This window comes from Podarcis melisellensis (genome assembly GCF_964234715.1).
Source record: "Podarcis melisellensis genome assembly, chromosome: 11".
Lineage (NCBI taxonomy): Eukaryota > Metazoa > Chordata > Lepidosauria > Squamata > Lacertidae > Podarcis > Podarcis melisellensis.
In genome coordinates this window covers 4,433,791-4,461,684 of record NC_138543.1, presented here as the reverse complement: position 1 = coordinate 4,461,684, position 27,894 = coordinate 4,433,791, and the positions used below count along the sequence as shown (strand labels likewise).

General features: G+C 41.9%; 1 protein-coding gene across 2 annotated transcripts in view; it reads left to right on the top strand.

Moving 5' to 3' along the window:
* LOC309380585 (guanine nucleotide-binding protein G(q) subunit alpha) overlaps positions 1 to 27,894 on the top strand; it is an 87,501-nt gene that overhangs the window by 38,212 nt on the left and 21,395 nt on the right. For both annotated transcript variants that reach the window (XM_081930734.1, XM_081930735.1), the window contains exon 3: positions 19,623 to 19,777. In XM_081930734.1, the coding sequence (XP_081786860.1) occupies positions 19,623 to 19,777 (155 nt within the window). The remainder of the gene's footprint in view (positions 1 to 19,622; positions 19,778 to 27,894) is intronic.

Below are 27,894 nucleotides of genomic sequence, written 5' to 3'. Positions count from 1 at the left end.
CATATAATTATTTAAATATGTGCAAACGGGGGGGGGGGTGGTGGAATTCAAAAGGTGTTGAAGCAAAGCTAGTTTTATAGAGGATGCTTGTTTGGCCATCCCATCATCCCTCTCTAGTCTACGAGATTCTTCCCCATGTTTGCAAGCCATTGTCAAAGAAATGATTCTCAGACGTTTCAGCTAATCAACGAAATGTTCCTCTTTTTAATTACACAATTTTGTGCCCTTTAAAATTATTAGTTGCACTAAGACACCCACTATATATTAAATAAAATAACTTCAAGGAAATCAGGATGGTGGTATGATTAAAGGCACTGCTAACAATGATGTGAATTAAGTATCCTATTAAATAGAGAAATCAGTTCTGTTTGTTCATGCAGTGAAAAGAAACTTCAAAGAATTTTAATTGTAGGATCACTGCCAGTAAAGGTCTATTGACAGCTGATTTTGACAAAATAGTTTCATGTGTACACACACTCATACACGTGCTTTGGAATTAGTTTTGTCAAGGAAAAGCCTCCTGTTAGTTGGCAAATGAAATGGTTATTGAATGAGAAGCTCATTGGAAATTAAAGAGCTGACAGTTCCGCTTGTGTGATAACTGTTTCTGTCTTGTCCACAGTGTGGTTTAAATTATAATCAGCAAATGCAACATTGCTGTCTCTTGAAGCAATATTGTTTCCCTCCATCCAGAGGCTTCTTAAATAAGTCATTTTAAGAAAGCAAAAAGCTTTGCCATATTTGTGTTTTCTTCTGTCCCTTCCCAGAAATAAATATATAGGATGTGCATAGCCTAGTTTGCTCCTTGTATTCAGCCAAATTTAGACACACATCCTCTTGCAGTCTTCCTGTAGAGCTTCCTATTTTACTTGAACATTGATGATACTGTGTGATTCAGCAATGTGTGTGGTGGTTGCCCATTAGACAACAGATAAAGCTAAAACAACAGTGTTTATAAGGGTCCTTTACTGAAACCAATTTGTTTCATACTATTTAGACTAAATAACCCAGTATGTGTAAGCCATACATATCACAGGATATGTATGACTTTAATCAAGTTGTGTGTGTGACTGTGTGTTGGGGGGGGGGGCGTTCCTGCCTCTTCGCAAACTGTAAAGGAACAGTGTGTCTCGAATATACCTCAGTCAGTCATGCAACCTGCTATTTTGGAGGAACGTTATTGGCTTTCAGCACTGCCTTCAACAAGAAAAGAGAACTTGCTTATCACTCTTGTTGAAATTCTGTGGATAATTTTGTCCCTCTGATTTGTGTACTGTTATAGTTGCATGAGGGGCCTGGTTGGCACTGTGGGTTAAACCACAGAGCCTAGGACTTGCTGATCAGAAGGTCGGCGGTTCAAAACCTAGCAGTTCAAAAGCAACGCAGTGCAAGTAGATAAATAGGTACCGCTCTGACAGGAAGGTAGACGGCGTTTCCGTGCACTGCTCTGGTTTGCCAGAAGTGGCTTAGTCATGCTGGCCACATGACCCGGAAGCTGTACGCTCCCTCGGCCACTAAAGCGAGATGAGTGCCGCAACCCCAGAGTCGGTCACAACTGGACCTAATGGTCAGGGGTCCCTTTACCTTACAGTTGCTTGCTGGCTGGCCCCCATTTTATCATCTGTTCAGCCAGCTAGGGTTACCGGACGATGTGTGGTAAGAGGCTACTGGACTAGATAGTTGGTCTGATCCAGCAGAACTCTTCACATGTTCTTCTGCTTCATGTTTAGGGGAAAGATCGTAGCTCAGTGGTAGAACACATGCTTTGCATGCAGAAGGCCCCGGGTTCAATCTCCGGCCTCTCCAGGTAGGGCTGGAATAGACCACTGGAGCAACTGCTGGTCAGTGTACAGTACTGAGACCGATGGTCCTTTGGGTCTTACTCAGTGCAAAGCAGCTTCCTCTGTCTGTTGTACTTCTTATTCATATTCAGCCTAATACATAAATGGGATTTGTCAAACATTCTGTAAAGTATGAAGGTAAAAATTAAATGTAGGGAGAGTTCACATGCTAAGAAAATACTAGGAGATCCGGATAATCCTGTGAGTACAGAATGAGGTATTCTTTCTGCAAGTGCATGTTCCCAATACCATGCTTACTTGGATAACTCAAATGCATTGAGGAGAGCCATCAAGGGGAATGTTGGGTAAAGGGGTACTTAATCTTTCTCCCGTGGCCACATGCTCTCCTCTCAGCCCCCCACTCCACCCAGCTGAGAAAAAATAAACTGTGGTGGCTTGTAAGTGTCATTTGCAGGGGAGAATCAGCAAGTGGTCACAAGATTAAGCGTAATTTGACCACATTGTCAGGAAAATATATGGTTGCCTTCATTGTGTCCAGTTCTACTTGAGTCTGCTGCCTAGCAGTATTGTTGTAGGTCATGCTAATTCTAATACTACACCTCCAGAATACTCATTTAGACATTTGTAGGTCAGGTGTAAAGAGGATATCAAATGGGATGGGGGAAATCTGCATATAGTAAAGTCATAAAATTCAATTTAAGCAGTCTTATGCTGAAAACAGGCCATATCTAGTGAAGCTTCTTTGATCTTACTTGTACATACGAAATCTTTTTTTCTTCTTATTAAATTTGTCTAATAGGATGTAATGATTACTCAGCAAGATGCTGCAGTAAACTCTTTGCATTGGGAGTGTCTTCTTTCTTCATTTCCGATTAGTAGTCATTGCTAAGCCTTTGGAAATCAGGTAGATCACTCCTTCTCATCTTCATCTGTTCTGTCTCACTATTGATCTGCAACAATTTTGTTCATTTGTCCAGGGAAGTAAAATGATTTATTTTCCCAAAAAGAAATAGACGTGAAAATGCAAGTGTTGTAGCAAGCTGACAGTTTTTGAAACCTGTACAACTGTAACGAATGGAATAGGATATGAAAGACAAATTTGTACCATCTAAGATCCTCAGGGTGCCTGACTTACAGCCACGGGGTTCTTTCCTTTTGAAAGCAGACTCCCGGTCTCCAACAGTATGTATACAGTTGGGTCGCTTATAGGTACACAGGAGGCTGCCTTATACTAACCTAATTTGCAGTAAACTGAACTGAGCTTAAAACACAGTTAGTAGTAAGTGAAGAGAGACAGTAGCCAGGAGTCTTGAGTTCAAACCTTGGCTTGGCTCAGCACAGTGCAGCAGTAATAAGGACTGGGGAAGAGTGAAGTGGCTGTGAATTCCTCTCTGGGAGCCCACACATTTGTGTGGCTTTGCAAATCCATAGCTTAGCTCACAGTGCGGTGTGTCCATCTACCTCAGGACTGTCTGCACTGACTGGCAGTGGCTCTCCAGGTTCATTTCCCAGTCCTACCTGGAGATGCTGGGGATTGGAGCTGGATCCTTCTGTTTGCAAAACGTGTTCAATAAGCTTTGGCCCCTTCACCCCAGAGAATGAAGAGAATGAGATGAAATACTTTATACCTATTATTCTTATCTGTATGCGATAACTATTGCATATGTCCAGCCAAAATAAAGCAATTTAAAACACTACCATTTTGTTGGCATCCATCTGTCTCGAAAGAGAATGGAGTGTGCCTCTGGGTTCAAAGTCAAATTGCTGGAGAACGACAGTGCCAACCTGTAGCTGTGGAGACTGGTACCAAAGTGACCTCTCAGGGGCACAAGCCTGGGCATTGTGTGTGGAGGTCCCGGGCTGCCCAGAAGACCCCCTCCCCTCTGCCTTGTTGATGTAGTTCAAAGGAAACCAGAGCAATATATTTGGCACCAGCTTGGCTGCAGGATTTGCCAGAAGGAGGTACACACGATGCCATCCAACCATCTTAGGGACTCTATTTTGGATTGTGCTGGGTTCTGAGCATTTGAGACCAATTGGCTACCCTCACCTGATTTAGCCAGCGGCTGCCAGCCAGTCAAAACCATTTCCCAAAGTGTGGGCACTGTTGCATGATGACAGCTTCTAGGATCCACAGGTGAGGACTGAGTGCAGGGTGGGGACCAAAGTAGATTATGTACCCAGAAGGAGCATGCTCTGTCCCCCACCAGAAATATTAACGTTCCCCTAACACCCCAAGCTCCCCATAAAGGTAAAGGTAAAGGGACCCCCGGACCATTAGGTCCAGTCGCGGATGACTCTGGGGTTGCGGCGCTCATCTCGCTTTATTGGCCAAGGGAGCCAGCGTATAGCTTCCGGGTCATGTGGCCAGCATGACTAAGCCGCTTCAGGCGAACCAGAGCAGCGCACTGAAACGCCGTTTACCTTCCCGCCGGAGCAGTACCTATTTATCTACTTGCACTTTGATGTGCTTTCGAACTGCTAGGTTGGCAGGAGCTGGGACCGAGCAACGGGAGCTCACTCCATCACGGGGATTCGAACTGCCGACCTTCTGATCGGCAAGTCCTAGGCTCTGTGGTTTAACCCACAGCGCCACCCGCATCCCTTTAAGCTCCCCATAGGTACCATTAATTTTAGTGATTTGACTATATGCTTTGGGATCATGCAGTAATGTCACTAGGAGGGAGGCTACAGCTGCTTTTCTTTAACTACACTAGAGCTGCAGTGACGGAAATAAGTGAGCTGGAATTTGCAAATGAGAATGATAGAAGTGCATTTTCACTTTCACTTTTCTGCGCTTAGTTGCAGATGGGGCTGGGCGACATCTGGTTTTAGTGATATATCACCAGCTAAACACTGTGATATATCAGTATGTCACGATATCTGAAATAAGGAAGGAACGATGCAGAAGCGAACAGGACAATGTCCTGTATGTGCTAGGAAGCATGTTTCTGTCTGTGTCCCACCAAATAGCTGATTGCTGCTATTGCTGTTGTTTTGTCAGTGCTATTGCATGTGCAGCTCAATTGGGGTCAGTGTTTTTTCTTTCCTTTTCTCTACACCTCCCAACACTTGTTCTCTTTTTATGTAAGGTCTCCTAGAATCTAGATGAGCTCTATTCTTTATAAGGAAACAAAAAAGTAGTGTTTTAAACTGAAGTTATCCAACACAGCCTAGACTGCAGGAACTTAAAATAGGAACCCTCCCCTTTTCCTCTCCTCACCTTCTTTGAATGTAATGCAAGGAACAGCTGAAGAACTATCACACACAGTGGATTGAAATTATTAAAAATGCTTGTATAAATTCCTCCAACATTGTGAAGAGCACACGCCTAAAACCAGTTCCCGTTGACACACATGAAGAATGTTGTTCCTCCAGATTTGTAAGGCTGTCAACCTTGTTGTGTTATGTGACTTGGCTAAATTCAGACTGCAAACCCTCCTTGTATGGTTGTACCAGGACAGGGTCTGCAGAACTAGCACAGTCAGCTTCTCACAGAGGAATTAAGTAGCTCAAGAATAAATTAAGATATCTGTTTTTATCATTATCCCACATAATCCAATTCACGCTGAGCTATGAATTCTCCCCTCCCCTTCAATTTCTCTTTCAAAATACTAGGAGATGGACAGTGGGTTATATAGGTGTCCCTAATGTAGGGTTGCAATAAGTCCGTGCCCCCCCCCCCCCGATACGTCCGAGACTGCAAGGGTGAAATCACCATCTGGGGGGAATTTTTAAAAATTGCCAAAATGTCTGTTTTTTGGGTGGGGGAGGGACAAAGGGAGCATGCGTGCACTGCCCAGAGTGCCGGATGTAGGAGGCTCAGAGAAAGAGAGAGCTGGCAGGCAAGTGAGGTGAGGAGAGAAGGAGGGTGGCTGGGCTGCTGCTGGTGATGGGAGGGGATTGTGTGGCAAAGGAGGAATCGGCATCACAAAGCCTATGCTCCGCTTTGTGATGCTGTACAGGGTTGCCAGGATGGCTGAGGAGGATGCAACAGGCATGCCCCCCCCCCCCGTTGCTCCTCCTCACACTCTGCCAAAACGGAAGAGAGATACTTAAGGGGCTAGTCCACCAAAAGGGGGAGGGGAAGTAAAGTTTTGTTGGTTACCACATTATGTGTTTTTGTTTTTATATTGCAAGCCACCCTGTGATCCTCTTAGGAAAGCTTGTATAGAAATTCAAATAAATAAGTAATAAATTGAAGTGAGGAGAAAGCAGGAATCCAGCTTTCCCTTCGAGGAAGATTTGGTCTGGATTCTTTCACTCCGAGCAGCTCCTTCCCTGAGGAGGCCTGGGGGACTTGGTGTCTTGGCACCAGAAGGCTTGGGCCGCGTGTGCAAGAAGCGAGCTGAGCCGGACGCTCGGCAGTGCCTCTTCCTCTCGCCTTGCCTCCCCCACTGGGGGGCAGGAGGCAGGCTGGCCAGCGTGCGGTGGATATGGGGGCTTAGGCCACTATGGTGGAGAGAGAACCCTCTGGGGGCATCTGTATGAGTTTGAGGGAGAGGCGAGGTGTGCTGTGCTTCCTTGGCTGGCTGCGGGCTTGCAGCTGCTTATAAATCTCAGCTCAGCCTGGAGGAAGCACAGTGCACAGAAAGGTTGGTCAGCCTTCTGTCATGGCGGCTTTAGTTGAGATTCCTGCAGGGGGTGCCAGGGTGGACTAGGTGACCCTGAGGATACCTTCCAGCTCGACAAGTCTATGATTATATGAAGCTGACCAGTGCTTTCCTCCAGGTCAGTATTGTCTACACTAACATACAGCAGCTCTCCAGGGTCTCTTCCATCCCTATCTGGACATGCCATTGGGGTGCGGGCTCCCACGGCTTGTGGAGAGCTGCGCGAAGCCTGGAGAGCAGGCTTCACTGAAAGCCTGCATTCGCCCCATAGGACACACACACACCCCTTCATTTTTGGAGGGGAAAAAGTGCGTCCTATAGTGCGAAAAATACGGTAGGTACCCCTCCGGCGGGAAGGTAGGTACCAGAGGGTGAGGAAATCGCTTTCAACAGCATTCACTGCAGTTTTGTTTACTGCTTGATGCTGCTAAAATTCTTCCCCACACAGAATATCCTCCTTCAGGGGCATTTAAATTGGATTGTTGGGCACTTTTAGTTCTCTGATAGGGAATGTTCAGGCAATGATTGTTCCATAGGAAGCCAAAGAGAAGCAATGCTTTTGCAGAAGCAACTTTCCCCCCTACGTTGCCTTGAGTTTTAAGTTAAGCATGATGAGTGTACATCTGCAGATTGAGACTTTCTATGCTGGAAGCTTTTGTTACAGAGAAGAAAAGAAAGAGTCTGCAAGAAGTTGGCCTCCAGAGCTGCATGACCAGACCCTCTGCAAGTTTGGATTGCTCTCTTAATTGTCCAGGACTAGCACCTTGTCCACGGAAACACATCCTGGCATCTAGCAACACTAATCCCTTTTAAATTTCTTCCACTTACACCAAACTCTGGGCTTTATTCTTCGCCAGGTTTCTTTACCTAGCTAAACACTCATTACAGCTATGATATTTTTAATGTAATACTTTTTAAGATCCTATAGAAATCTTTACAAAAGGCAGTAAATATATTACAAAAAAAAACCCTTTCATTTTAAAATACATGATGATGTAGATTCCTTCCTTTTGTGCATCTCAAAATCTTTATAAGACATGGAAGTATGTCTATTAATAATATTGGATAAGCAGTAACCTACTTTTTGTGGGGAAATTAATTACCAACAATAATTGCAGGAAGGATAACGTATCAGGGAGAGGAGATTACTCTTTGAGCCCAAGAAGGAATATTCCTGCTTGAAATTCTGCCACATTTAGTTGCGAAAACTGTGAACTCATTTTCAGGCTTTATATATTCATTTCATGAGATTTATACACTGCTTGATGGTTAAAAAACAAAACCTCAAAGCGGTTTGTATTGATTTGAGCAACATATCTGTAGGGAGGGAAGAGGGAGTGTTTTTCAGTTTGAGGGTCCTCTCCCTCACAGACGACATACGGGAGGCCACATTCCAGTAGCAGGCAGGGCCAGAGGGATAAGAAAGTAGAGCAATGGGTGTGACTCTTACCTTTGTATACAGTAGGCAACCATTTCTATTCCAACCATAGAAATGCGCACACATTCTCCATGCAGGCAGGACGCTTTATCCCTGTTCAAGAACACATTCCAGCCAGGCAAAAGCCCAAGGAGGCTGTGGAGCTGGGTCAGTGGGGGGGGGTCAGGGGAAAGGCCTGGAGTGCCAAATTTATGAGTGTTTGACCAGATTTGGCAATGGTTGGGGTGGAGCACGTGGCCTTTGCCAACAGAGAGCTTATGTGTGTGTTTTTGTGTGTGCGTGTGAGTGCATTCCCTGTCTCGGAGAGACTCCTGGTTTTGTGAGGAAGGAATGTGTTTCAATAATCCATTTTTAGCAAGACACAGTATTCACGTAAAACAGAGGAGTGGAGTACATGGGAGGCAGTTGTGGCACTTAACACATGCAGAATATGTTTCCTCTTCCCTTGTTTATTCTGCTTGGGTGCTCTGCCCATGCAATCCCCAATAGTTAGAACTGGGATGCAATGTGGTGTTGGTTGGTTGGGTCTAGAGTCCAAAAGCAAGATACTTGGAACAGAAGTGTTAGCAGTGTGCTTAAGTTCAGGTTGCTCACTTTTTGTGCAAAGCATCCTTACAACAAAGTTCACCACAAAAGAACTTACCCTTATGCATGAGATAAGGCCTGAGAGATACAACCCTATGCTGCACACCCCATAGTCTGAACCAGGGATGCCAACTTGAATAAAATGCCCACCCTGCATAATCGATCACATGGCATGGTGCATGTATACCATTTGAATGGCAGTGCCCATCAACTTGGGGTGGCTGCCCCCCTCAAATATTTTATTGGGGGGACGACGACAAAGGGACCTCAGTCCCTAGGAGTTGGCTTCTATGGTATGAATTCTGATCTACTGGGTGATGTTATATATACCGTTGGTGGTGTGGTGCAATTGGATGCTAGCTTGTACCACTTCCAATATTTTGGCTTTATTTGCACATCACAGTAACCTAGACTAATCATGGTTTAGGAAGTACAGGCAGTGCTCTGGTGCATGTTTCCTAACCACTACTGCCCTTCTGTGCCATGAGCAGAATAAAATAAACCAGGAAGTCTGAGCTTTGCATTACTGTATGTCCAAACCAGGGATTGTGGTTTGTTTCTCTCTAAGAAGCCACAATAACTAGCTGACCTGAAACCATGATTTGTTGTTGGCTTGCTAATTATGCTTGGTTATGAAGAAACAAGCCATGGTCCTGGTTATGCCTTGGTTATGAAGAAACAAGCCAAATCTTCCTGATTTGCTCCATTCACCAATAAAGAACATAGACTCCTCCTGTTGATTCTAGAGCTGTACTGACACGAGAGTCAGAGTGGGCCTAAATGACTGCTTGTCTCAATCTTTCAAGTCAGCTAGTGGTGTAAAACAAGGCTGCATTTTAGCCCCCACACTTTTCAACTTTTACATCAACGACATAGTCCCACGTTAAGCCCAAGCTCACTTTCCCTCTTCAGTACTTAGGAACAGGAAGGTGTTCTGCTTGCTGTATGCGGACGATATAGTCCTTCTTTCTCTTTCCCGCCTGGGCCTTAAAAACTTCCTGGAGGCTCTCAGTTCATATTGTAAACAAGAAGACCTCCTGGTTAAACACTCCAAATCATGGTCTTCTGAAAATGTAGCCCCCACTATAAATGGATGCTTGAGCACCATGATTTAGAGCAAACCCATATTTTCAAATATCTTGGCGTCCTTTTTAATGAAACATTGACTTATAAGTGGCACATCAAGGTGCTGAAAACCAGAGTGCAGAGAGAGATTGGGGCTCTGGTGAAGTTTTACTTCACAAAGGGTGGAAAACAGTTTGAGCGGTGCTAAAAATATTTGGCAGTAAAGTGATCCCTCAAATGCTTTATGGAGTTGAAATCTGGGACACGGATAAGAATGCTATCAAAGGGTTAGAAATGATGCAAAACCAATTTTGACTGTTTCCCCTACACATGGGAACAGCAGCTGTACTGTTACGCATGGAAGCTAGATGGCCAACATCTAACTGCAAGAGCTATTTGCACCAGATTTAATTACCTGAAAAGACTGTCCTCCATGCCTTGCGAGCACTTGCCAGCCCTGTACTATGCGGAATTGGAGAACAGCCAGTGGTGGAATCTAACACCCAACATTACTTGAACTCGTATTATTTCCATAAGGTAGAGGAGATTACATCCACAGACAAACACCAACTCAGTGATTGGTGCCACCAGACAGAATTGCTACATGATCTGCAAGCGATTAAATCCTTTAAATGCTCTGCTTGGTTCCCCCTTCTAAAAATGGTCCATTTTAGAGCCAGTTACCTGTCAAATCTCTGGCTCGCTAAGATTCGCTTTTACTGGGCTGTGTTTTCAGACTGTGCCCTCCAGCATCCTAAAAAGACTGTATATGTGGGCACCTGCAGGTGAAAGACATCTTGCACTATTTACTATATTGCCCACCCAGAAGGCGATTTCTCACCTTACCATCTGTACAGGAAAAATGTCTCTCCTGGCAGAGAAGGTCCTATGGCTTCTTAGTGATGTAAACGCTTCAGTGACTCATAAAATTGCCCTGTTTGGCAGCCAAAAAGAAAACCCTGGACAATATAGCAGTGAACTGTGAGAACGATGCAGAGATCTAAATAGAGACTATTATTTGTGGCGCGACACCACTTTTGTTTGTATTTTTTTTTAAGATTTGGATTTTATTTAGATTTGTCATGGCCAGTGACTAGAACGATAAAGTTATTTGGATTGGATGGAATATATTTCAGTCTGTTTACTAATCTTGTCACATTTAGAATTGATGCACTTTTCTGAGGGCTGTGGTTCACTAATCCAATATTGTCAAGCACTTATATGAGTGTGCTTTCTACAAGTGTGTGTTTATGCTTTCTGTCTCTCACAAAGCAAAATTGTGTCCCAACACTACTTCAGCTAATTCCAGTTGAAAGATTGGCCACTTCACCTTGTTGAAACCTTGCGCAATATAGATTAACAACCTGATCCTATGCAGTGTAACACTCACTGAGCTTTCTCCCAAGTACAGTATGTATTACCGTCTTTACTCAAGTCTAATGCGCCATCGAGTCTAATGCTCACCTCAATTGTCAGAACCTTGAAACAACAACAACAACAAGGATTTGCTGGTGAATATAATGCACATTGGCAAAAAGTGCACTCTTTACAACAATGAGTTTTTATTATGATTTCAATTTTACAAAAAACCCCACTATTATTTGATAAACTTACTAATACACTAAAAAATTAAATCTCAAAAATTTACTGCTATTTGTAATTAAATAAACAGTTTCCTTTATATCCTAAAATTTCAAGTGTATATACTGTTCTTTGGTGTTTCAATTACTAAAATACAGAACTAGATGACAGACTGTAACTTAATCTAGAACTTAATAATAACTGCAAAATGAAATTTTGGTCAGCCCCTGTGCTTTGGGACTCCCTGCCTGCTGACATTAGGCAGCCACCATCACCCATCCTGGAAGTAGATGCTCCTGGTAGCAAACATTGCCCCGGGATGCGAGCAGAAGTCGCACGCCAGCGGCAGCGAGAGGCCCTATTAGCAAAAGCACACCTCATGTTGAGAACAGACCTCCGGAATGAATTAAGTTCGTAACCGGAGGTACCACTGTACTGGGCATAGCCAGACACTTGATTTGGGTACACCTGTTCTTAAGTTTGCTTTAAATGGTTTATTATGTTTAATTGTTTTTAGATATTTTAAACAGTTTTTAAATGAGGTATTTTTTATCTTATCTTTATGCTGGCTAGGTGTGATGGGAGTTGTTGCTCAACAACATCTGGCAGGTCACAGGTTCTCACCATCATGCCTATGTAACTGTAACCAACGTTAGAAATAGATAAGATCTGCACACTAATTTGTTTTTTTAAGGTTTTAAACAGTTTTCAGCAGAAAATAAAAGCCTAGGCTGGGGCAATGCATTATAACCCAATGTATTTTTTTTTATAAAAAAAGTATGATAAATTTGATATAAAAGTTAATTGACATGAACCCTTTCTCCCAACAGTGGCAAGTCTGGTTAAGCAACAAACTTAAGAACTGTGATTTATGCTGTGAAGGGACTATGTGGGTGCTATACTCAAGTTCTGCTTATGTAAGACTTCAAAAGAAGGGAGGCTGCCTGGTGGGAGTTGAAAGTTGGCTTTCTGTTTTAGCAGGCTTGCAGCGCTGTCAGTCACAGAGCAGCCTTTCTGCAACTGTTACTTAACATCTCCCGTTGGATTTCATTATGCCTTGGCCTGAATAAGACCGGGCTGCCTGTGTCTGTGCTGGACTGCCCTGCTTTTTCTTCATGCTTTTCAAGACTTGCTTACAAATGGTTGCTCGGAGTTGAGGGACAAGCTGTCCTCTAGCACTGGAGTGGAAGGAAGCTGCTGTGTGAGAGGTGGAGCTGGTCGTCCTGTGTTCTGTGGACAGCAAGGCTTGGGAAAGTGGGTTGCGGATGCTTTGTGAAGTGCCTTGACCATCACCGCCTTGTAGCAGAGGCTTTTCTGGCCCTGGCGTCTTGTCCTTTTTTAACTTTTATCTTCATGCCTATATATATATACCGTACTTTTCTCTCTATAACACGCAGATTTTTTCTCCTAAAAAGTAATGGGAAATGTCTGTGCGTGTTATTGAGCGAATGTGTGGTCCCTGGAGCTGACTGTCCCTCGCTCGCTGGAGAGAGGAAGCTGTTGCTTTCCTGCATTCTGCCTCAGGGTCTTACTGCCCACCCTCTCCTGTTTCGGTTGCTGTTTGCTCAAATGGAACAAAGAGCAGGCAAAGCCCCTCCAGGCAAATCCCCTCCCCTCCAGGCAAGCAGAGGGGAAAGGAAAGGATCGCGTCCTTCCTTCTAATTCCACTCCGTGCTCCGGTGCTGCTGCTGCTGCGTCCAGGGAAGCATTTTAGGGACTCGCAGGTAGCCGGAAAACATGCAGGTGGGAGAGAGAGAGGGGGGGTGGCTGGGTGGGGGGAAACTTTTGCCTTTCTTTCCTCCCTCCTGTTAAATCCCTCTCCTGCATTCTTAGCCAGCTGCTTCTCTGCACACCCCTCTCCTGCTCCTTGTCCCTTCTGTGTTTTTCCTTCCCTCCCCACTTAAAATGTTACAAAGCATGGATCCACATGGATCCTCAGGATCTTTGCATTGGGTCATCCCAAATTCACCATCAGATCACATAGCATGTCCATGGCTACAGCCTGCACCACAAAAATCCCGCACCCACTGTTTCCTGGGGCCACAATGGTGCAAAAATGTGGTTACAAAGCACAGATCCACAGGGATTCTCAGGATTTTTGCATTGGGTCACCCCAAATTCACCATCAGATCACATGTCTGTGGCCGCAGCATGAGGCACAAAAATGATACATCCACTGTTTCTTCAGAATTTCCCCCTGCCTTGTTTTCCTCCTCTAAAAACGATGTGCATGTTATGGTCAGATGCGTGTTATAGAGCAAAAAATACGATATGTGTGTGTGTGTGTGTGTGTGATTTTGTTTTCTGTGGGCACCCTCAGGAGAGAATGATGGAGAAACAGCTTATGATTTTCAACTGTAATTGTTTTAAGAAATAATTAAATTAACACTTCTGCTGGCTGAGCTAACAGCTTGACTGAAAGGTGTATGCAAAAAAATTAGCCAGCATTTCCAGTTTTAAGCTAGCCAGGCTTTGAAGCCAACAAGTGTTTAAATACAACCAAATGAGGGATAAGTAACTGATACTTCCCAGGGCATGGTGGACTTTTCACTCACAACAAATTACTTGTGTTGATAAGTTGCCTGTTCCCCAACCTGGTTTGGCTTTAGCTTCCATTCGCCCCAACCAGCTTGGGAAGTTAATGGAAGTTGTAGTACAAAGCATCTACCGGCTGCTCTAAAATACGCTGCTTTTAAACATAATGAAAATGGCACAATGTCTTTTCTTCAAATTAAGAAGAAGAAGAGTTTGGATTTGATATCCTGCTTTATCACTCCCCTAAGGAGTCTCAAAGCGGCTAACATTCTCCTTTCCCTTCCTCCCCCACAACAAGCAGTCTGTGACATGAGTGGGGCTAAGAGACTTCAGAGAAGTGTGACTAGCCCAAGGTCACCCAGCAGCTGCATCTGGAGGAGCGGGGAAGTGAAACCGGTTCACCAGATTACGAGAGTACCGTTCTTAACCACTACACCACACTGGCTCTCACTACACCACACTACACTCTCACTGGCATGCCCCAGAGGTCTACCTGAATTGCTCAAAGCATTTCAGTTTTTCATATCAGCTTTTCAAGTTAAACATCTCCCCGGTTAATATGAACCCTCCCCAAAAAACCGCTGGCCCAGTCACAGATTTGAACAGCTGTTTTTCCCCATTCAGTGTTTCTAAAAGTTGGAGGACTTGTGTATCTCACCAAAGAGATTTTCTTTACTAAATTTCATACATATAGGGTAATTTTAATCTATTTTATAAGGAATGGAATGTACAGATTTTTAAATGGTAGAATACTTAAACAACAACAACAACAACAACCTCTCTGCCATATGTATTAAGCTAAGGGAGTGTTTTTATAGTTTTCATTTTTCCTGCCTGCTGAGCGCTTTTCCTCCTTGAATCCACTTCCTCCCCAGCCCAGGACAAGGGGGGTCAGAGCACCCAGAGTCTTATGATGCTCCCAGTCTTTTTAGCTATTCAACAGAGGGCCAAGCAGCAAGTGGCAGCAGACCTGTGTCTTTTTTCAACACAGGTCTGTATTAATAACAGGTGATGCCAAGGGGCAGGTGCAGTTTAATGTCCTCTGAGCTCAGTTCTGGTTAGTGCATCAAGTTGAGAGAGAAATGGGAGATGGGTTGTGGTGGAGTGAAGTAGCAGGCGGGGGGGGGGGGGGGGAGCTCAGCATCCCTGCAGCACACGGTTACAAGCAGGGTGGATTTGATTTAAATCACGATTTAAATCACTATTCAGTAAGACTTGATTTAAATCTTTTTTTTTTTACAGAAAGACTCATTCTTGCTAGTATAATCTTAATATTTACAAGCAGATGAAGGTTTCATTTTTGGAATAATAAATTTTCAGAGCAGTTTTTACAGTTATATCAAAAATTACTGACTTGCACAATTACAGTGGTACCTCGCGATACAAACTTAATTCGTTCTGGAGGTCCATTCTTAACCCAAAAGCGTTCTTAACCTGAGGCACTGTCAGCTAGCCAGCTGCATGGGTTGCTGCTCTCAGCAGAGAAAGCACTCCCGGCAGCCAGCCATAAATTGCTTTCTTTATTTCCTTCTGACAAGATTACATGCAGAATAAACAAAGCGATCCGCCTCTCATGACGCATTGCTCTGACTGGTTTCTCTTTTCCCTCGCCCTCGAGACCAGCACAGCCAACGCTCTCCCCGTGGCGTGGATCCCCCTCTCTCGGAAGCACCCTTCTTCCCCAGACTCACTATCCTCTTCCCTGTCTTCTGAGGAGGACTCAGTACTGAGCAGTGGAGATCGTTCTCTGTATCCTCCCATTCTTTCCTCCCTCGCTGCCTGCAGTTCCCTGACAGGCACACTTTTGCTAATGGGGCCGCTGCGCCATTTCCATTCTCATCCTGGGGCAAAGTTCTCAACCCAAGGTACTACTTCTGGGTTAGCGGAGTTTGTAACCCAAAGTGTTTGTAACCCGAGGTACCACTGTATTACACAAAGATCCCAAGACCTGTGGAGTATTCTGCTCACAAGACTGCACTTTCATTTTTACTGCTTCACACTTGGCTACTTGTGCAGATCTATTCCACTCCAAACGATCGAACTTCTTGGAACTCAGCATTTAAGAGAGATGGGGTTGATTCTGTGTATATAGATTTGCAAAGGAACAATGGGTTTAAATTATTTTCCTCAACTCTATATGTTTATTTTATAACATTTTTCCTGTGAAAAGGCATGTTATCTCTGCAGACACAAATTCACACTTTTGAGAACTGCAAAAACAAGCACCTGTGATAATATCATCTCGTTAGAAAAACTGCCCCAAATAATCTTACAGAAACCTCTGGAAGAGCATGACATTGTGAATGGATTAATGGAATTCATTTACCAAAACATTTAAACATTGCATATAAAGCCTCATGCTACATAATTAAAAGCACATCTTTATTTCCTGGACTATAATGTAACTTAAATAGAAAACTATCTTTAGAAAGAATTTTCTTCCAAAAGCATTTTATTTTTTAAGAATCCAGTTTAAAATTTTAAAAAATCTGATTTAAACTTTTTTTAAAATCTGATTTATTTTTATTTTTTTATTTAAAAATTATTGATTTTCATCCACCCTGGTTACACTCCTTTCCTCTCTCCCATGTTACATATATTTGGAATAGGCCCATGTTAACAGAAAGATATTTTGTGCTTTATGTTGGCCATTGTGACTATTTTATATTCTTATTACCGATCTGGCATATTTTCTCGCTCTAGTGCACCTCTAAGCTTTATTCCATACCCTCTTAACAGCCTCTGCACTTCAGATGCTGATAATACTGTAAGTCCTGGAATTTTTGCATTTAGCTAATGTCTGGCATCATGGCACTAGTGCGCAGCAGCTCAGTAGGAAAGCACATGTCTTGCGTGTGAAAGGTCCCAGGTTCAGTCTTTGGCATCTCAGGTATGAGTAGGAAAGACTCCCGTCTGGAACTTTGGAGAATCGCTGCCAAACATTGAAGACAGCACTGTACAAATGAACTGATTCCTATGTTCACAAGAGACCTTTGATTAAAATAAAGGACTTAACTCCCATTCCTGTGGCTTACAAAAATGGATGTGCCATCATTTTTATAACGTCAAATGTTTAATTACTGGAAACCATGGCTTCCCATAGTGAGGAACTTACCAGCATTTTCTTGCTATGGCTGGCTCTGTATCTGTTCTGTTCTCACTTGAATGTTTAGTCTGTCTTTCATTTCACAACTACAGAATTGTAGATTTCGTCTGCTGCAGATCTTTGATCTACAATTGTAACAGCTAGATTTTACTAGAAATACTCCTCTGTTCTGAGCATTTGCTGATATCATTTAATAGTACAGCAAGTGCTTTAACAAGTCTCCAGTTCTTAAGATCTGTTTGCAGATATTGTGGAAAGATACTGATGGATATACAGGCAGCATACGTTTTAGGTCCATCCAGTATTGGCATAACCACACATGTACACATTGCACCGAACCCGGAAGTGACCTAAAAACATTACAAAAACATCCCAGAAAGGGGCAGGGGAGCAGAATGGGGTGTTTGCAGGCTTTTTCAATAGGTGTTACTGTTGCACACAATTTCACACAAGCTTGCAGTGACTCAGAATGCAACCCGTTTGCAAATGGGATATTGCCCATAGTCTGCCCATTTTTGTTATATGCATCACAATCGGACTTAATGTTTGTAACTTTTCCTTTTTTAAAAAGACAACAACTGCCAAGGATACTTTATTGTCGATTTATTGACATTTCTCTTTTAAGCAGTCACCTTTTTTGTGTGTTGCAGATTTCACTAATGATCCTTGGCAATATTTGAATAAATTAGTCTGTGTACTTTTCAGGGGAAAGTGCATTCTCTGACTATGTTCATTATTAATGAACAGCAATATATGCTTGCTGTGATATTAACTACTCATGATAGTAGCTAATTGGCTAATGATCAAATTCTACCATAAAACAGTTTAATTACAGTTAGGAAAAGGTACGTTGTACATTGAAATAAATACAAAAATCATAGTAACTTGTATTGTGCATCTTGTAATTGAACAGCAAAAGGTAACGGATTAAAAACAGTGTCTCATGTTCCATACTTATTGCCATTCCTTCCTCCAGTGTGTGCATATTGTTAGGCATGTATTCAAATTACACTGCTGAATAAGGGGTTGAGTTGTTTGTCCCAAATAGTGCCTCAGTATTTCTAGACAAGTGAGCCACTTTGACTGTATTGCTCTTACTGTAATTATGAAGACCAGTACTAGTTGGTTCTAATGTAACTAATAGCTACACATAGGAACGAACTTTTTAATTCTTGCACCAGTAACTTCCCCTTATTTTATAGTTCCAGGTAGCATCAATGAATATAACTATTGGAGCCCGGTGCACAAAGCTAGTGTTATATAAGCACAAGGCATGGTGCTATTTGGCTGTTATTGCAAGATGTTGTGCAATCTTTTGGTTAAATGTTAGTAGACATTCATTAGACTTCACGAGTAACTGCTGATTCCCCCAGCTTCCCATGTCTGACCTAAATTTTAACACCTGGTAGACTATATGGACTTACTGAAAAGGTTTTTCGGTAATGCAGACTGCTTGCTTAAAGAAAAGATAACTTCCTTAGCTTGAAACTATGCTGTTTCTTTGGCTACTTCAAACAGGAACTGAAAATTAAAATTTGAGCCTGTGAATTGTTTGTTTAGCAATGTCTGATAGCTAAGCAAACAAAGAAGGGGATTTTCCACATTATCGAAATAAGTTTCTGTTGATGTTTTGGTGTCAGTTCCAGACAGTTCCCTACAAGCAAGTATTGAGTGCAGTGGTACCTCGGGTTACATACACTTCAGGTTACATACACTTCAGGTTACAGACTCCGCTAACCCAGAAATAGTGCTTCAGGTTAAGAACTTTGCTTCAGGATGAGAACAGAAATCGTGCTCCAGCGGCGCGGCGGCAGCAAGAGGCCCCATTAGCTAAAGTGGTGCTTCAGATTAAGAACAGTTTTAGGTTAAGAACGGACCTCCAGAACAAATTAAGTACTTAACCTGAGGTACCACTGTATAGTGAATTGAGTCAAGGATAATTCACTTTCTGCACGAGCAAGTGATGGTCATGTACATCATTTTGAGAAAGTTCATTTGGTTGGCACAGAGAGCTGCTTCTTCATATTATCTTAGGTGAACATAAGACGAATGTGTGTGATCAGGCCAATGTCAATATAGTCCAGCATCCTGTTCTTACAGTAGCCAACTGTGGGATTATTGATTTTAAGCCAATATCTTTGCCAGTTAAAATGTTTTACTTTTATATTAGATGAATTGTCGTTGACATTTTCCCAGTTATATGAAGTGAATAAAATAATACGATTCCCTCATGCTCCCAATAATCTACTGGAGGTTTATATCCAACATAACACTATTTTTGTAGTGTATTTTATATTTATTAACAACTTTTGATTTGTTAACATACATTTATTATAGCTTTCATATATGCTACTGTAGTATTGCTAATGAATTAGTGAATATAAGTATTTTCAAATACAGTTTAATATTAGCAGGTCTTAATCTTGCACCCCAGCTTCCACCTAGTTAGGATGTCCACACACCTTTGCTCTGTCCAAATTACCGGTACTCTGATTGCCAGCCAACAATCACTTCTCTTTTTCTATTCTACTTCCTTTTGTGACTCGCATCTCAATATCCTGAGTGCTGTCATTGCCTTCTGATAAGTGTCACACCCCAAAGTCAAATTCGATTGCACTTAAAATTTCCAGGGGTCCTTTACCTTTACCCATTTTACCTTCCAGAAAGTATTTTCTTTTAAAAAACAAAAACATACCACATATTTTAGAAAAGAAGTCTGACCGCATGTCTAGGAAACAACATTTCCAAATGTTCTTATCAACACATTATGCTTTTGTGTGTGTGTGTGTGTGTGTGTGTGTGTGTGTGTAAGTAAGTACGTAAGTAACCTAATATATATTTTGTTCAATAGTTCTAATGCACTTAAATGTAATTGGATTTTGTTTTTATTATTATAGGCTAATGCGCAGCTAGTTCGAGACGTTGACATAGAGAAAGTGTGCTCATTTGAGAACCCTTATGTAGATGCAATAAGGTATTTATGGAATGACCCTGGAATCCAAGAATGCTATGACAGGCGGCGAGAGTATCAATTGTCAGATTCTACTAAATAGTAAGTATAAACGGGAAGATGTTTTGGATAGTAATGCTTTAGACATATCTCATGGGCAGCTGTTTTTCAAGAATTATTTGAGGTGTCCAGTCACTGGGAATCTTAGTTGTTCAAACTTCCTTTCTATCTGAATTAAGATACATACCTTGTTTTATTTTAGGATAATGTATACCACTACTGATAATATATTTAGTTTATAAATGTGCATGTACTCCACTGTCTTACTGCATAGAGTTTGATGAAAACTGGCATCCTGAGATTGTAAACAGTCAGTGTGTGTGTGTGTGTGTGTGTGTGTGTGTGTGTGTGTGTGTAGATACACACACTAGTAATGAACTGCAGGCCTGATACAGGCACACACAATTTTTTGTCACTTCCCCAAAATTTATGGCAGCAGCATAAAGAGAAAAAACACACACAACTAGATTAGATGATTTGCTACCATTTCCGCTTCCTGTGTCTTGTTGGTGACAATATCAGCCACTGCACAGCAGTGATACCTACCTCCAACAGCTGCAGCACAATGCTCTTCCCAGGAAATCATATGAAGAAGGATCAGGGAGAGGGGGGTGATTAACTCCTCATCTCAGCTGATCTGCATGGATCAGGCGAGAAGGGACTGTGTGCTGTGAGTAAGAAAGTGCGCATGTAGAATGTGGGATGGCCACACCCACCACTGGCATCCCCCCCCCCCCGAAACCTTGAAAGTTAGCCACTGGTCTTTAAAGCGAAAAATAATTAAACATACCTTCCTTATACAGGTTTTAATTAGGTGCTTTTCTGGAGTACTATTTTTTTCCATTTAACACTTTTCTTTATTTGAAGATTGCACAAAAATACAAAAAAAAAATGAACATACCAAAAACAGACAAGCAAAATGTATACTATACATTAGTGAAAATCAATACCATCACATACAGTGGTACCTCAGGTTACATACGCTTCAGGTTGCATACGCTTCAGGTTACAGACTCCATTAACCCAGAAATAGTACCTCAGGTTAAGAACTTTGCTTCAGGATGAGAACAGAAATTGTGCTCCAGCGGTGCAGCAGCAGTGGGAGGCCCCATTAGCCAAAGTGGTGCTTCAGGTTAAGAACAGTTTCAGGTTAAGAATGGACCTCCAGAACGAATTAGGTACTTAACCCGAGGTACCACTGTATACCCATATGACTTCCCTTCCCCCCCCAACTCAACATTCTGTGTAGTTATTTAATCTTATTGACATTGCGTCTTTTGAATATTATTCCTTATATATATATTTTCTATTTTGTCTGAATATGTACTTTACACACTTAGTCTAAGCATAGCAACATATTAACCTTAGAGCAGTGTTTTTTCATATAATCCTCAATGCATTGCCATTCCTTCCTTTACTTCTGATTTGTCTGATGTCTTGTGGCTACTGTTAACTTTGCCAGTTCTATAAATTCACATAATTTACTTATCCATTCCTCTTTTGTTGGAATAATAACTCCTTTTCAGTTTTTTGCAAGTAATAATCTGGCGGCTGTGGCATATAAAAATAGCCCTTTCTTATCCTGTGGGATGTCTTTCCCCCAAAATGCCTAATAGGTATGCCTCTGGTTTCTTTTCAATAGAAATTTTAACTCTTCATGAATACATCCTCAGAAATTTTTAATTTTTTCACAGCCCCACCATGCATGCATCATTGTTCCCTCAGCTTTATTACATTTCCAATATAAATTGTTTTTAAATTTATATATCTTGGTGAGTTTGGAAGGTGTCAAATATCACCTGTAGCACATTTTCATTAAATTCTCTTTAATAGTGTTGTTGTTGTTTAGTCATTTAGTCGTGTCCGACTCTTCGTGACCCCATGGACCAGAGCACGCCAAGCACTCCTGTCTTCCACTGCCTCCCGCAGTTCAATAGTGTAACTGGCAGTGAAGCGTATATCCGACCTCCAAAGCCTTTCCCACTGTTCCGTATATACTGTGTGGCCGATATTTGCGCCCATTTGACCATAACTTCTTTTATTTCCTTGTCTTTTAAGCTCCATTCCAATTATAGGTCATAAGTTTTGGACAACAATTTCTTATTATTTTTTAGTATTGTTTTTTGTAATTTAAATTCTTCTCTCCTGAACCCTAATTTTTTATCTGAATTAAATACAGTACATTATTTAATTGATGATATTGAAGCCAAACAGTGAGGTGAAGTCTTAGCTCCTCAAATGTTTTGAGCTTTAATTGTCCCTGATCATCTTTTAATAATTGACTATAGTTTGCCCAATTACTTTCCATATTTAGTTTTTTAACTGCGAATGCCTCTAGCGGGAACAGCCACCATGGCATTTTTGGTTCTAGTAATTGTTGATATCTGGTCCACAGCTTATATAGAGCATTCTTTACTACGTGATTAGTAAATCCTTTGTAAACTTTCACCTTGTTGTAGCCAAGGTAGGCATGCCACCCGCTTTTCTGGAATACTTTTGACTATAATAATATTACTTAATAATTAGTTTCCTTGCCCAGCTGCCACACATAAACATCCTCCCCATACCAACTCATCCTTTCCTTACCAGATCTATCTTTGCCTGTCTTGTACTAATAATCCATCATATCTCATTTAAATCAAAAGACTGAATTCTAAAACACACAAACACACACACACAACTGTGAAGACTAAAATTAAATTTAAAATAATTTAATTACTAGAAGCATTTTTTGATCTTGGTACTTTTAAGCTGCCCAAAGACCATATATTTCTGTTTTTCAAATTGTGTTCAAGTGTTTATTCTAAATGTAGTTGATAATTCTATTGTTCATTTTAGTTGTTATGAATGATGAAAAATCTTAATATATTAGTGATGCAGGAGGGAAGGGGATAAAATAAAATTTGTCTGACCTCATGTTTCCAATATGCAGTCGTACCTTGGTTGTTGAACAGAATCTGTTTTGGAAGTCGCTTCGACTTCCGCAAACATTCAACAATCAAGATGCGGCTTCTGATTGGCTGCAGGAGCTTCCTGTACTCAATCAGTAGCCACGGAAACCACGTCGAACGTTTGGCTTCCAAAGAACGTTCACAAACTGGAACACTCCCGGATTTGCAGTGTTCAGGATCCAAAACGTTCAAGTCACAAGGTGTTCGGGATCCAAGGTACGACTATACATCTAATACAATGCAATACAAATCACAGTAAGGAAACAATATAATTTAGTGTATTTAAGAGTAAAATCCTATGCAGGTCTATGAATAAGATTCATAGGGTTGAACTAAACTATTCCCAGCTCGGATTGAAACTCCTCCCTTGTCCCCAAGAATCCCAAATAGGACAAGAAGAACCCTATTTCGGAGCCCAAAATGGCAGTATTTCTCTTAAGAGACGGGAATACACTGTAAGATTCTGTCCCTGTTTTCACTTATTTGTATGGAAAACTCAAGGTGGCATTGCTTCAGCTAAATAACTGCTGAATATAAACCACAGCAGTTTCTCCCCTCAGTCTTTGCTGCGTGGTCAAAGTTGTGCATCAGAATGATCTCATCTTTGATGTAGAAGAATCCTCAGACATAGAGTCTGCAGTGTTGAAAATGACCAGAAATGATGGATTGGAGCATGTCCTCCCACACCCTAATTAGATTTTCTAGGCAATGTGTTGTAGTCAAATGATGTACCTATTTTAACTTACAATTATATAACATCAGCTTGCATCATTGTTGTGACAAATGTGGTAAAAACTGTATAATTTTATAAAGCCGTTTAAACTACCTGATTACTGAGTGTTAAGAAAATCTCAGTGTGGTGCAAATTTTTAATGGCTTTCCTATTCAAAGTTTTATACACACATAGATTTACAGTTGTTTCTGATACAGAACAGAGTAGCAAAGGAAGCTGTAATCTTCAATAGGAAAAGATCGAAGTACAATGGTACCTCCGGTTACGAACTTAAATTTGTTCTGGAGGTGCGTTTGTAACCCCGAACTGTTCTTAACACTAATGGCGCCTCCTGCTGCTGCTGCGCCGCTGGCATGCAACTTCCTCTCGCATCCCAGGGCCAAGTTCACAACAAGAGGCATCTACTTCCGGGTTAGCAGAGCTCGTAACCCAAAGCATTGGTAAGGGGGACAGTACGTAACATGAGGTATCACTGTACACGTGCCCAGGGACGCTCTTCAATTTTCTCCTCTGAAAGACTGCCCATCTTTCCAGTTCTTCTGTACTGCCAATCATTTTAGAAACGCTTATGGGGTAGAAATCCCCCCCCCCCATGCTAAAGTTGTTTAACAACAGCAGCTGGGATTCTATATGCACAGAAATGGAAGGAAGAAGACGTTCCAACGAAAGAGCAGTGGTTAAGTTAGATAATGGGCTATGCAGAACTGGCAAAACGTTAAGCAAAATTAGGATAATCTAATGATGAGTGTTGTATGGAAGAATAGATGCCTTTTTCGGACTATTTAAAGAAAGATTATAGTATGATGAACTTGATAGCAGGACTTGAGCTATGAGCATCAGAAGTAATTAGATCATAATACTGTGGTTGTGATTTGATAGATAGAAAATAGGGTGCAGCAAAAGCAGAGAAACAACTCCATGGAAAAAGGGGTGGGAAGTCGACAAAAATAAGAGGAAGGAGAAAGCTGTTTTGACTGTATTTGTTAAACATGTTGAAAATTAAAACATAATGAAAAAATAAAATTGTTTTTGACTAGTGCCTAAAAACAGATAGTGATGGCACCAGCGTGCCTCCCTGGTTGAAGCATTCCACAAATGGGGAATGTGACCACCCCACCCCTCTCGGAGGCGGCACACAGAGAAGGGCCTTAATATGCTTTAAAATAGAACAGGGATCCACTCGCCTCTTCAGGATACCACCGACTTGCACTTCTTACAAGGGTCCTGACAAGTCCCAAAGAAAGCATTACTTAGGCGCAGGTGAACAGGAAAGAAAGAAAAGAAAGGAACCAGCCTATACTGAAGAAATCTAGTTCCTGCAGGGCTTGAAACATCTTGGGAAAGCGTAATATAGAGCAGCCTCCTGAAGGACTAGAAACCTGAACAAGTGGGGAAACCATCTCTAACAAAAGGGGTCTGGGTACATTGTAATGAGCTGTCACAATATCATTTTCCCACCGGACTTTACCCCTTTTGTTAGAGCTGGTTTCCCCACTTGTTAAGTTTTCTAGTCCTTCAGGAGGCTGCTCTGTGTTAAGCTTTACTTTACTTTCTTAAACATAAACACTCACATGCTTATTCAAACATGGGTATGTTCCCATTTGAATTGTTGATCAAAGTCTTCTTATAAACAAAACTGTGTTGAGATGTGCACCAGAGTGTTACCTCACCCAGGCCTTACAATTGTGAAAGGTTTTTATTTTCACCTCAGCAGTATTTTCTTTGTTCCTTACAGAGAGCTCCTGCACAGGTTTCTCCCTATTAACGTTTAGCGATCTTTCTCTGTCTGTTTCACTTCTGACAGATCACACTGACACAATATTGTCCTCAGCAGTATCCTGAAAATACCCTCCCTTAGCAGCCATTGTCCCTCACACACACACACACACACACACACACACACACACACACAGAGAGAGAGCAGAAAACAGTTAAAAAATAACAGTTACTGGAATAACAGTCACAACAGAATGAAATACCTCTCTCATGTGATTCAGTCAGCCAAAAACATGAGAACAACTGCCAGGGGGAGGGGGAACCCATGTTAAAAATACCCAGTAATTTAGCATAAGTAAACATCCGCATTTCAGGAAATTATATCATTATCCTTAACAGATACTTGCATTAGAGATGGCTAGAGCTTCGGTGGATCAGTTTGACAGGCATGTTATGCTATGGTTGAGAACTTCCTATCATCACAACTACTATGGAGAGGTCTTTGGTAGAAACCACTGGTGCTTCCTTTGATGGGCGGACACCACATGAATGGCACTTCCTCCATCTGATTCCTTGTATTGATGCTGTGCTCATTGCTCAGGTCAAAGCCAAAAGAGACACACAGCCCCTGTACATTTGCAGAGTTCCAGCTAAACTGAGCTTAGTAACATTTACCGTATGTAGTGTAGGCCACAGAAAATGCACATGGAAGACTGCTAGCTAAAGCCATTGTTGCTAACTATCTACATTCACAGAACCCATTTTATATCAGCTTGTATGTGAGGAAATCTTTTGTGTCAGCTGTGGAATCCCAGCACATTCTGGAGAATTCTTGAGGTATGGGCCGGGACAAGGATGGCAAACTGATGGGCTTGTACAGTAGATGCTAATGGACTACATCTTGCCTTGTCTGTGACCATTGGCAGTGCTAGCTGGGGTTGATGGAAGTTGTATTCCAATAGCATTTGGTTCCCCATGTATTTCTCTTAGCACATTCTGTTCACCCAGGGACTAACCAGGGCAGTTTGGCCTCACCCTTGCTTTGGAAGTGCATTCTTGAACATAGCCTGTTCTTCCCTGCATGTTGCAGATGAAGTTTGGTTGTGATGGGTAAGCTGTACTACATTATCTTGGAGGGAGGCTTACAAGGGTAGGCTTACAAGGAACCCTGGAGTTCTCTGGAAAACTGCTTAGGTGGTGGTTTGCCCTTGCATTTTGCCTGTGTAATGCTATAAGGCAACTTTTATTCTGATAGTGCCACATAACTAATAATATGCATGCTACAAAACCTGTAATAAGATTTATAATCCTTTGTGAATGCTGAAATTTATGTTTGGGTGTAGCACTAAAGGAGACTTACTCAAAAGTCATGACCTTCAACTTTGAGACAAGAAATCTCATTGACTGTTGTGGTTAAGAACTGACACTCTTCGTTTGCATAATTTATACTTGCAGTAATGCTCTCTAATGTTTTTCCTGGAAATTCTCATTAGACTTAGAATAATTCAGGCACCTTTGAAAGCTGTGCGGCACATATTCTCTCTCTCCCTCTCCCCCTCCCTCCTTCCAAACACACACACACACACACACACACACACACACGTTTCTGGAAGGCTATTTCAGTCACTGGCTTTTTATATTTTGATAGATACATTCAGTTAACTATTTAACCAAGAAAAAATGAAGCATGTGTGCGCACACACATTTTTACAAATCTTAATATATGTCTAGTATAGGCCATATTTTACAAGTTAATTATAGTTGTAATTCATCTTATAAAAATAATATTAACGGGCTGCTAAGGCAATTCTGCTGGGTTGCCATAGAGATAGACCTGAGGTGCATTACCAAGGTAATATGCATATAACAAGCAATTGGCCACAACACTTTCTGATGCATCTACAGAATCCTAGTATAGCATGGATTTGCAGTGTAGTTTAGGAGATAGGAATATGGTCACAGTTATCAGGCAGATAAAAATTTCATGGAGAGTCTAGATAATATTACATTAAAGTCCTTTGGATGAGGTGGGAAAGAAATGTAAATTTCAAAGAGGAGATTCAAAGGCTGCCTGACAATAAGAAACTGCCAACACACTCAAGAAGACTCGAGACAAGAAAGATGGGCAGCAAGTTATATTTATTAAAATATAATAACTATAGAATCTGGCCATCAGAATAATTCAACCAAAAGTAGCCAACACCAATGAGATCTGGGTGGTGAGGTACATTTATGGGAATATTCCAACTTTCCCATCTCCTGATCCAGCTGCCAGCTGCACACTGTGATCCTGCGTAAAGGTCTAATGATATTCTTCCCCCTCACTGCATAGTCCTTGGGTATATGAACCTGACATGCACACTGTGACCCCGTTGGTCATTTTTCACCCCAGTGCGCCAGACAGGCCCAAGCACCACTCTGTCAGATATTTTCCAAAATCCACTCACCTACCCGGACCAAATGCCAATTAGCCAGATTAAAACAAAACGCCACTCCAGTCACACAGACAACACCCAACAGTGTGAAGTAGGCAAAAAAGATGTGACATGGGCCAATTAAGGTAAAGGTACCCCTGCCCATATGGGCCAGTCGTGTCCGACTCTAGGGTTGTGCGCCCATCTCACTTAAGAGGCCGGGGGCCAGCGCTGTCCGCAGACACTTCCGGGTCACGTGGCCAGCGTGACGAAGCTGCTCTGGCGAGCCAGCGCAGCACACGGAAACACCGTTTACCTTCCTGCTAGTAAGCGGTCCCTATTTAT